This window comes from Empidonax traillii, unplaced genomic scaffold, assembly GCF_003031625.1.
Source record: "Empidonax traillii isolate 1590-97213 ecotype Southwest subspecies unplaced genomic scaffold, ASM303162v1 scaffold81:size2596050, whole genome shotgun sequence".
Classification (NCBI taxonomy): Eukaryota; Metazoa; Chordata; class Aves; order Passeriformes; family Tyrannidae; genus Empidonax; species Empidonax traillii.
This window is the reverse complement of record NW_020955274.1, coordinates 397,651-409,955: the sequence shown is the minus strand read 5'-3', so window position 1 is coordinate 409,955 and position 12,305 is coordinate 397,651. Positions and strand designations below refer to the sequence as shown.

Here is a 12,305-nt window from a genome sequence, read left to right as displayed (position 1 = left end):
ACTATACAATTACAAATGTGTTAAAACACTTTCCTGTGAATTATTAATGCTAAATGGAATTATTAGGGCTAAAGAAGGTGCATTGCTGCACAGCACTGTCTTTATAGAGTTTACTGGTGGAGTGTGCCCATTTCATGATATTAGTTATATATTTGTCTCAGTTGTATACTTGTTTCATTTAAAGACATGAGAAGTTAATTGTTATTTCTTTCCCAAGCATGCTTTTGGAAAATAGCACTTTTAAAACTGCTAATATATTCATCATAAAACCGAAAAATTCTATGCAAATCTGTTTGCAATACAGTGTTCTTCTGATTAATAACCCTTGGAAATCTGTGCTCATTATACCATAAACATGACCTTTATAAAAACATCAGAAAAATTCAACTACACAATATGCCAGGTCAAAGACTTTTTAAATGTCAAAAAGTGTAAAGCTTTAAAATTTATGTGGCTTTTATAATACTTGGCTGATGCTTGTATTTTTGCTAAATTTATTTATTTATGGTGGAGGTTTTTTAAGTCTTTGTGGTTAGAATCTGCTGAGAGACTGTAACCTTGGGAGAGAACACTTTGGGATAAGTCTTAATGCCCTTCAGCAGCTTTCTCCCAGTCATTCAGTGTTTAGATCCATTTGGTTTGTAGAAACATTTTTGCTGGACCTGATCTAGTAAGATCTAATACATCTTCAGTAGAGGCTACAACCCACCCAACCTCCCTGCCCAAGCAGAGTCATCCTAGAGCCCATCACACAGGATTGCGTCCAGATGGTTCTTGAATATCTCCAGGGAGGGAGACTCCACAACACCTCTGGACAATCTGTTCCAGTGCTCGATCACCTGCATAGTGAAGAAGTTCTTCCTCATATTCAGGTGGAACTTCCTATACATCAGTTTCTGCCCGTTACCTCTCGTCCTATTGCTTTGCACCACCGAGCAGAACCTGAGTCCATCCTCTTGACACCCTCCCAACAGACACTTGTATACATTGATGAGGTCCCCTTTCAGCTGTCTCTTGTTTTCTGGCCTGGCATTACTGCATGGTGGTAGGAATGTTTCTATCCATTTCTAGCTCACTCTCGGCAAGGCAGGATTTTCACTTCCTTGGATTCACTTTCTGACTAAAGGAAGTAAGAAGTAGTATAAAACATGAGCAGTGTGGTAAGGAACTGTAGAACAGAGCTGGGAATACATAGTTTACCAAAAGAAAGTAGTGCAAGTGTGGACTCTGATCAACTCATCTTCCCTCTAGCATTTATGACAGGAAAGGAAGAGCAGGTTTTGACATTGTTACTGTGAGATCTCTCAACTCTAAGTGAAAGCACGTTCAGTTCACTATTAGCGTACAAGCAGAGAAGGATAGCGCAGTGCTCAGAGCACTAAATTTGGGGACAGAGAGCTCATATCCTTGGTCTGCCATAGATTCCTGTGTAAGCTTTGAGCAGGAGATTATGCTGTCTCTCCCAGGTTCCTAGCTGAAAAATGGGGATAATCTCTTGACATGCTTGCGTGGACAAAAATAAGGCTGCTTACTGTTTTGTAAGGCTGCCTTACAAAACATTTGATTCTGTTTTGTAAAGCAAACAGAAATTAAAAGCTCTTCCATTCTCAAGAAGGAGAGGAGCTGAGGTTCGTGGACATTCTACTTTGTGTTCTCCAAAGCCGTGACTGTCAGTCTTGGGTTGGTATTTGATGTGGGCAGCTGGTAATAAACATGGTGGCCAAATTGGACAATTTCTCATTGTTTCCTTCTACTAGAAACAGCCAGAACTTTATAGAAAGTTGAACATTCATTTTGCATCATTTGATTTTCAGTGATCCAACAGTTTCCAACAGTGAAAAAAAAAAAAATCCAAATTTGTCTGACCAACTGCAGTAAAAGCCCAAAGGATTCTGAAGAGCTCAATTAGGTAGGTCATGTTGCTGAAATAAAAAGCTTAGTTGCTGCTCTTGTGCAATTTAAAATCCATATAAGATGTGGCCCATAGTGAGTTAGAGGAATTCCTTGCAGTTCAGATCATTGTCTTTCAGTAGGTGTTACGATAAAAAAATAAATATTTTATTTGGTACAGTGTTTTCTTTGGTCCGTAGCATATTCTAGATGTGGGGTGAAAGAAGTGATATTGTTGACATTATTGTCGCTGTGGCCTGAGGTGGGTAAGGTCTGCACAGTGCTGGGCAGGGCTGATCCTATTACAACAGACTGGACTTCATTGTAAGCTGGGCCCACCTGTCTGTAATGCAGATGAATAAGGGTAAAGGAAGAGGAGGGAATAAAGTAGGAAAAAGGGAGCACAGACCTGAGCTTGTTTGGCAAAGTAAAGAAAGTAATGACAGGAGATAATGGATATCAGAGTATTCATGAAAATTTGGCTCTGCATTTTCCCAGTCCAGCATCATGATAGTAGTTTCCCAGGATTCTACATAATAAAAAGAGAAATATACTCCCCTGTACACCTAGGGGTGTAGATTTTCCAATCAAAATTCTTGTATTGTGATATATGATTTTATGTTTTCAAAACTCTAGTATCTGTGAAAGAAGACTTTTGAATAAAAGTATGATGCATAGGGTAATAATAATAATAATAGTAATAATAATAATAATAATAGTTCTTTTTCCAAACTAGCTCAGTTTGGAGGAATCACAGAATAAATACTGTCTCTAGACAAAATAATACTTTGAATAGCAGCAAATGACCAGAGCTGATTCAAACTTTCCAGGTGAATAGTGGATAGGTTGAAAAATGCTGCCTATAAATAAACAGTGGGTACTTACTGGTGCCAAACTGGAAGAGGTTTACTTAAAAAAAAAAAAAAGGTAGGGAAGAAAAGATGGAAAGGGATTTGAAAGTATTTTTGTAATGAGTCATTTTGAATTGTTTGGGTTTCAATGTTTGAAATTTGCCAATATTTAAATAATAAAAACAGTGAAGTATCCAAATAGGAACTATAGGATGTCATTTTGGTTGAAAGAAAAGTTTTATCTGACACAATGGCGGTTTTTTCCTCCCTAATTGTCTTTATTTTTTGGTTTGGCCAGTGAACTGAAAAAATCAATTACTCACAGATCTCCACAGCTGAGACAGTGTTCCATTCATCCTCTTCAAAGTGACTAACCACTGTTAGCATTACTAACAGCAAAACCTCTGAAAGGAAAACTTGTACGGCCACACAGCATACTTTATCCTCAAGCTGTCTCAGGAGTGTTAGCAACATCAAGACTGGTGTGGCTGGAGTCCCATTTTGAGGGCTCTTCTTTTCTAGTGGGTTTCAAACATTTATTATAGTTGTTTTTTTCTTTTTTTTTTTTCCTGAAACTAAGAGGATTATTTGAAACAGTATTGAGTTTAAGTGTGAATATCCCAATTTTTAAAATATTTTTGAGATTATTATATAATGAAAGCACTCTACAAAAAGTCTGTGAACAATGCAGAAGCCAAAAAATATCTTAAAATCCTCATTTCCCCTTCAAAAACAAACAAACAAACAAAACAAAACAAAACAACCCACAAACCCTAAACACACACAAAACAAAGACCCTTACAAGGATCTCAGTTCTAACACTAAATGTTCGGAAGTTAGAATTTCTGAGCAATAAATTTTCCAGAGGCATAATGTCATTTGTTTACACCTAATCTCCTTTCAGTCCATGTGGAATAATATGTAACCTATTGAAATAAGTAGTTTGTTGATTAGGTGAGGCTCATTTTGCCATGTCAGGTTAGATCATTAGTACTACTTTTTATGGAACTGAATTTACCTTTAAAGGGACAATCAAGCAGTTTTTAAGTGAAGTCTCTGTTGAAAAAAATGAAGACTACCATACAGTGATAAAAGGGTGACTACAGGCCATGGCAGATTACATTAAACTAGTTCCTAAAAACTAGATTTACAATTCATGTTTCATTGTCTTGGTTATATCTCAAAGAATGTTATTCTTTTGGGTTTGGATGTCCTAAAATTTCCTATTTTATCAGATTCTCTGAAGACATCAGTATTTTAGATCAAGAGCATTATTCATCATCACTAGCCTACTATTCTTAAATGTTTGTGACTTTATCATCTTTTTGAAGAAAATCCTTCCAAATACACCTTTTCTTTGGCCTACTGACAAACTTGATTCATAATGAATTAAAAATTCTAGCTAGAGTTGAGTTTTCCAAATGTAGGTTTATTTACATTTATAAACTAGAACATGAGCTCCCCCTATATCCTTTGCCTTTTATACTTTAAAATAGCCCGAGTCTGTGTTGTTGAAAATTTTCTAGGAAAAAATCCTGGTTTGGCTCAGGCTCTCTCTTTGATACATTTTAATGCTTACTGCATGTGAACTGTCAGATATTAGGATTCTATATAAAAAATATTAATGATGTCCTTTGAAGTCATCTTTTAAAACTACCTAAAAGTCAACTTTTAATTGGTGCTGTACTGGGTTCTCCACTGAGTCATACCAGCTAAAAGGTTCTCTGAGCTTCTGCCAAGGTAAAATGTGAGTATTGTTTTGACCTCAAATAAGTTGTCATGGAAATATTAAGAGAGGTGTGAGATGGGGTGCAAAACATGGAAATATCCATATCTTGGAGAAACAATATTGTGATCCTAAAAACCAACTCAGACTCTGGAAAGGAAGGGAAATTGTAGTTTAGTGTCTTTGTGGCATTCAAAATGGCTGTACACATGGCCAGAAGGAAAAAATTACAAAGTAAGGAATGAAAATGGAATTCTGCAGAGATTTGTTTTTTCACTCAATGTTTATGGTGATAATAGTTAGTGATAGAAGAACTGCAAAAGATTTAGATTAATGGGGTATTAGTTTAGGAGTTCCTGCCCAGTTTACATACCTCTAAATTCCAAATGCATTGCAAAAAATTATCTACATTTTTGTGTCTGCAAAATCTGGGCTTGCTTCTTCCTTAGGAGAGACTATTTGATAATAGGTCTTGTGATTGCTTTTCTGGAAACTAGACCTGCAGTTGAGTATAAAGGATTGGGAATGAGAGTGTGTATGAGGGAAAACTATGCAGGAGAAGATGTAACATATCTTTCTCTGTAGCAAATCACAAAATATAGCAATAGGTAGTTGCCAAATTGTTGATCTTTTTGTTAGGCAACCTGAGGAACAGAGATCTTGACCTCCTTGAGAAACATTAAGGAAACTTGCTGTTTATTATCCTGTATGTAAGAACCTCCCTGTTCTATCATGTCTGTTTATTCTAATGCCATTTTCTTTTATGTCCTTTGTGCATTTTGAGTCTTTGTGGTTCCCTTAATCCAGATTTTAGAGTCAGTACTTACAGCTGTTTAAACTTTTTACCTAACACTGATCCAAGGAATATTTCAGGTGAACTGGGCACAAAAATTTGCATGGGAAGCTTTCTTATTAGTAAATGATATTTCATTGAAAGCAAAATTTCCACTAGAAGGTGTTAAATTTTTGTAAAGAATTGTCACCACCCAAAAAAACCTTTAAGATAAGATCAAAACTGCAGCATTTTTAAGATAAATGGTTTCTTTTTTTTTTTTTTTTGATATAACTTCTCATTTTAAAATCTGTTTTCAATTCCGTAGAAGACCAAAAACTCACAGTGGAGTGGGGGAGACAGGATGGACACAAGTATTCATACACATCCTAACTCAAAACAAATAAAATACGACAATTTCTTGTGGAATGGGCAGTTTGAGGTGGAACCCGGAGAAATCATCTGTTCATCTGTTTCTGTCATATTCCCTTGGTTCAGGCAAGAAAGATGTTGTGATGATGTTTATATCACCAGTCGTTTCAGAAGGAGAACCACTTGACTGGGATCTGCCACCAAGAGCATGAACCTCATGCTGGACACATGGCTTTTTACCACGTAGGCTGTCTGTGCCTAGAACATAGCATTGTATTGCAAACCAGATTACCCAGGGTAGAGAAAAATGTCTAGTCCTAGCTGGCAACACAGAACTGCATCTATATGTAAAAATACACAGTTTGGTTGACGCTGGGGAAGTTCTTAAAATCTGTCTCAGTGTGATATAGGAAGTTGCAGAGATTTGTGGTGAGTTTTTCTTCAAACTTGTATGCTCACGGTTACCTTGGATGTATTGCCACTGCCTCTGTCCAAGAGATTATCTTGCCTGCATTTTAAATTGCCTGAAAACTGAAGAAACAAATGATTGCTTAAAATCTGGTCAAAATGCTGAGCTAATTAATATTCTAAGTTGCATTATTCTTGAGCTTCCTACAAAGAAAATTAAAGTAAAAATATTAACATAAATTTCCCAAATGTCTGAACATTCACCTCCCATTTAAAATCTGATGCCTAAAGGCATCAGTAACTTGTAACACTGGAATTAGAAATTAGTTAGTAACCTCCCATTTTAAGTAATGCAACTTATAATATGTGACTACGTTTTGGGGGGACTATTATGTATCTTAAGTCAGGCCAGGATGCCCCGAATTTTTGACAAGTTTGTCTATGTGAACTTCAGGTAATAATAATACAGAGCATCAAGCACAGGCTGTGGGCAAAATCCATCAATATTGTGGGATATTATCCTAGTTTTGTTGGTCAATGTTACCCAAACCTTGTTGGGAGGAGGTTTGTAAAAAGGCTGGCATTGAACCTTCATCTTTATTTTGTTGATCAACAGTGTTGCTTCTGCACAGGGAAATCTATGGAGGTCTTCGTGTAGAAGCTTATCATACAGAACACCAAGCAGTCTTAAGTAATCTTTATGGTTCCTCGCTGTTATCCAGTGTTCAGTAACACTTGGAATTTATCTGTGTATGCTCTTCAAGAACTCTTCCAAGGCGGCTTCTACCCATTCCATCCTTCTACCTACTCCATCCCTTTGCTAATGGATTAGGTGGGAAATAGTTAATATTGGTATTCTCAGAGGTTGTCAAAAGGTTCGTCAGTTAAGCTGAGTCACAGAAATGGTTTCCATTGCTTCAGCTTTTCTGTTGTGGATTCTAGACTACAACTCCATGCATGTTAAATGGAAAGAAAAGCTAATTTTTGCAGCCATAAACATTAGAGATTTTCTTTCAAGCAAAAGCTCAAATTTCATGATGCCTCTCACATGCTCCATCATTAAGGGACATGTCTGACACTATTGAAAAAACAGAGAGCAGCTGTGCTCCTGAACATACTAATTTTCTGTGCCACTGTAGCCAGGACTGTGGTAGATTTTAAACTCTGTTCCAGAGGCTCTGAGTCCCAGCCAAGGTCCTGCAGAGCTGGCTGAATTTTTCCATTTAAAGCGCGTTCTCGTCCCCAGATGACTTTGCGCTGCACTGGCTGGCAGCAGCAGGTGCGTGAGTGCCTAGTCATGCCATAGGGAAGAATCACAGAATAGAAATATTTCATCCTTCATGGCTTAGTATCCTAGAAAAGTATGGGATACCACTGCTGTTGCTCTAGGTAATCTGAACCTGTGAGATCCTCCTCCATAGCACTGGGATAATACACGCAGTGAGCTGTGTCCCCAAGCAGAGCTGATATTTCTCGGTCCAGTTTCAATTTGCATTTGCGAGTTATAAAGTGTTTAATTAGCTTCAAATTCTTTGCTATTGCCAGGAAAATGCTCACCTTGAAATTTCTGTGTGATTCTGTACAATCTCAGGTGCAATCTTGACACTTCTTATTAAGGTGTTTTCCTTTTTTTCAGTAGGAGTGACTTCTTCACTTTGGGATCTTTAAAAGCTTTACATGAGAAAAAATAAGTATTTCCAGCATGTAAAAAAATACCTCTATGGGTCTTTTCTATTCAGAAGGGGTATGATTGGCATGTTCAACACTACCTTATCACCATTCTGACCTGTTAAATTTATTTTTACTGTTTTTTTTAATAATGCCATGGGAATGTAGCAATTGTGAAACCAATGGCAATCATGAAATACCTTGATGATTCCATGCTACTGAGCTATGGAAACCAGAGCTGCTCGTCTTCTGTTTTTCTGTTTCCTATATACTCAGCTTCCGCATCCAAAGAGTGATTTCTTATATACTTGCATTGAGGTAAATGTAGAAAATACTCCAAAAATGGCAGTTACTCTAGGGAAAAAAACCTATTATGAGACTTGAGTGAACCCTAATCCTATGCCTTTAATTTACTAGCGGATAAGGGTTTTTTTCCAATGCTTCTTAGTGAAACGCTTCACAAAGGCATTGAAAGTTGGCAAAAAATACAGTCTTTCAGAATTTGGCTCCAGCTGATTTTAAGAAGCACAACTTTGAATGATCTTCTGCACTGGTTAATTAAATCCTGTGTTGTTAGCCATCAATTAGATGCATAAAATGACAAAACCTTGTTAGCAGATTTCCTGGCCAAATACAGAGAGATCCCATATACTGTTTTGACTATTTTGTATTTGGACTCTTAAGGAATGTATGCAACTTGTCTAATGAAGTGTCTGTGTGTATGAGAGGAAAAAGAGAAACAGATTTCAGATCTCTCCCTCTGTTGATCTGTCTGACTGTGTCTCTGTTCAGGGAATGGGGTAAAATTCCCCTTACATTTTTTTTTTTACTGTTTCTTGGACTCTTACCAGCAGGTTTTTACAGTCTGTTGCCTGCCTCTCAGATTAGAAGAACACTGGCATATTTTAACAGTTTCCTAGGATCCAAATAGTCTCTAATTAAGAGGGAATTGATGTTTTGGAGTGCAACCAAAACATAGGAGACATTGAAAGCAGCGAATGAGCTTGGATCCTTCCAGCTTGTGGCAAGGGGCAAACAAATAAGCAAAATAGGTTCCACTGCAAACAGGTAGCACCTTATTAGTATGCTAGGGGATTTCTTCATTTGCATTAAGTTCCCACAGAGCTGGTGGTTAGCTAGGAGGAGCTTTCTGCTGCAGAGTCTGAGTCAGCTCCACCCCTTGAAAAGAGCACAAAGTGTTCATCGGTACCTTCCCACAAACAGAATTTTGGCGGCCATTGAAACTGTTTGGATTTTTAGATTTGTATTGATCAACTGTTGAGGAAGGTATGTTATTTTTGTGAGTTATGTTGAAACTGAAGCTGTTGGCTCCGTGAGCAAGCATTTAATTCAGAAGTCTGCAAATGACATGATTTTTACTGAGCTGAAGTTGGTTTTCTTTTGGAGTAGTCTACCTTTGTAGACTTAAGCAACAGGGCAGGGATGAAGCACTGAAATAATAGGAGAATGAGACTAGTTGAAGCTCTAAAGAGGCGTGAGATGTATGCTGGACTATTGTTCCAGATAATCCATGGAAATAAATGGTTTATGAGCTAATTTTAAAAATGATAGTCTGCCACCTGAAGCAATTACTGACAAAGAATTGTAACCTATAGTCACTGAGTCAGCTATGCTTTTTTCAGTAATGCAGTAGTTTGTGGACTAATAAAAATGTATTTGTTTGATCCAATATTTGCTTTTAATTGTTGCTTTTCTTGTACTGGCTTCCCTTTCCCCCCCCCTCCCCTCGCCCCCATCAGAGTACTTGCTGAATGCCTTCTATCTCTTTGTACATGCAGGTGGTACATGCCAGAGCCCTGCTCTTCCAGCCCTAGTGCGTCCTCCTGCACCACCTTTGCAGCCATCGCTGGATATTAAGCCGTTTCTTCCATTTCCTCTGGACACTGCTGCAGCAGTCAATCTCTTCCCCAACTTCAATGCAGTAAGTACACTCCTTATGTTATGGTCCACCTCAGTGAGCCACGGCTTCCATGGAAGACTCAAGAGGGCACAAAGTAGAATTTTATGTACTCTATTAAAGCTGGAATATCCTCTCCCTTACTGAGGGCCAAATAGCTCTTTCAGACACACTGCTAGGCCATAAATTAAAGCCTACCTGAGTGTTAGTCAGAAGTAATGTAGGAGGAAAAAATTATATGATCCCAAGTGACACGCAATAAAGTTCAGGCCGTATTCATTCCCAGGGCTTGTGAGTTTCCTGCTGTAATTTAGGACGTGAAGAGTTTCACTAACTTACAGTTTGCTGCAACTCTCAGAGAGTGAAAGTTTCAGAGCGATGGTATTCTACATCCCCTCTCCAACAGCATTCCTGAGAAATACTAAAAATTTACAAGGGCTACAAAAGAAAATGCTGTCAGGTCAATTAAAGTAAGAGTGAGAACAGTGTTAGCTGATATGTGAGATAGTCAATGAAAAACAATTTAAGGTATTTTTTTCAGGTTAAGATATTTTATTTGTCAAATCTTAGGTTTAAATCTTAGGATATATTTATCTTTAGTATTTTTTTTTTACTTAGTCATGCTATTTATGATAATAGAAATCTTTTTCATCCTTAAGTATTTTAATTATATTGCTGACATATGCCATGAATGTTTCAATTTTCCTGTTTCTGTCTGAGATAATTAATGCTCTTAAAGAAAAAAATAGTCTAGGTTGGTTTTATGTAAATTTTTACTTTATAGAATTATGCCCCTTTTTAATTTTATGTACTCTTGGAATTTTTTTTACTTATTCACATATATATATTAGATATAGAAAAAGAAAACCTTAAGAACATGTGTGCTTACCTACTTTGAGAGACACAGAGGGACTGGAATTTGCCATACCAAAACATTTCTAATTGATGTGCAGAAATCCTAATCACAGTAATTAGGAGAAGTAAAAGAACTAGAATGGGTGTTCTAGTAGCAATTTGTCATAATCAATAGCAGATTTCCATAACTGATTGTTCATTTTTTGCTTTTCATGAATGTTCACTTTTCTTTCAACTAGTTAAAATGAACTAATTGTCAAAACTATACAGTCTTAAATTCAAGCAATTCACAGCATCAATAGGGATCAGAGAAACTATAACTAAGTCTTAAAATGCGCAGAAACAATATGTTAAAGAATTGCTACTACAAAAAAACTTCTTCAAATTTTAAAAATGTGTAGGTATGCAGCAAGACTTTAAAAAGTGCTGGTTTTAACCAAAATACTGATAACTCATAATGAAATGGATAAAACTTTAGTCTTCTTTAATATGCTTTAGTGTTGAGGTCTTTTAACCTGTTGAGCTTTGTGATCACTGTTTGTAGTTAATTCAGCAACCAGCTAATTTTTAAGAGATGTTTCTGATATTGTTTTCCTCAGGATTTTCCATAGCTCGGAGTCTTCAGATTGTTTAGCTCATTGTTTAACTCTACATAATTGAAATTAAATTTTAATGATAAATTTTAATAATTGTTAATCTTGTTTTCGTCCATAAATTTCCACTTTCTTTCTTGTTGTACAGACTACTTGGCTACTCTAATTGTTTTGAAGGCGGGGTAGAGAAGTCACATTTGTATTAATTTGGATGTAAGAAAGTAAAAATAGACTCGTACCAAAACCCTGTTATTCCTGAACATCATCTTAGTATCATATAACTTGGTATAAGCACCGTTGTTGGACTTTATAGATTCATAATCTCTTCAGTTTTTCAGTAAAGTGAGGCTAGGTTTGAGGAGTGAGACTCACAGCCCTTTTAACAGCACTCTGAAGTCTGTTCCCATGCAAAGTACTGCTTCCTGTGATGCGTGGCCATCTGCCAAGTCCACCTTTGGCAAATATGTTGGTCCTGAGTGTGAGGACGCTGTCAACAGAACTGCCTTGCTGCTCATAGTCTTTGCATTGCAAAGTGACTTTTGCCTTCTCATATGTGCTGACACGCAGCATCATCCTCAGTGTTCCCATTATCTTTGTGAACAGTACATTATTGAATGCTGCTATGTTTAGCTCATATGCCAGAGCTGGTTGATGACAATCTACAAATGGATAGACTAGCTGAGTAGTTTTGCATATTTCCAGAAACTGGAAAGCCAAGCTGATGAAACTTTTGGGGACACATCAGCTCTTAAGCATTATCAGCCCAAGGAGAAGGTAACCCATGCGTCATATTAAACTTTAAACAGAATGTCTGATGGGGTTTCAGTATGTGAATGTGAGACAGAAAACAAGTGTTTAACCCAAACCTGATCTTTGTAAATATGCTTATTCATGAACAATTGCAGCTGTTATAATGCTTTGTATTCATTGACTTCACTTACAATCCTACACAGTATCAGTAGACAATAATTTTTGCTCTATGGCTAAAACAAGGTCAAGCAGGTGATCAGTAAAAGAACACCTGAACTGGATGTTCTCTCTCATACTGTCGATAAATCAGCTTTACCCTTGATAGAGACGTCAGGGTCATAGATTGTGTCATAGGAAATGGATTTCTAAAGACCTCTTCACCCTAGCACAATTCCATGGGAACTAATGAGTTTGGCAGCATGTCCAGACTACTTGCCAAGGGACTAGAGTGCAGTCCAGAGTTTTGGCCATTTACTGGACACTTTTTGACAGCCTTCATATG

General features: G+C 37.1%; 1 protein-coding gene across 3 annotated transcripts in view; it reads left to right on the top strand.

Annotated features, from left to right (window-relative positions):
* The window catches only part of ZNF385D (zinc finger protein 385D), a 410,553-nt gene that overhangs the window by 269,002 nt on the left and 129,246 nt on the right, over positions 1-12,305 (top strand). For all 3 annotated transcript variants that reach the window (XM_027880952.1, XM_027880954.1, XM_027880953.1), the window contains one exon: positions 9,487-9,629. In XM_027880952.1, the coding sequence (XP_027736753.1) occupies positions 9,487-9,629 (143 nt within the window). The remainder of the gene's footprint in view (positions 1-9,486; positions 9,630-12,305) is intronic.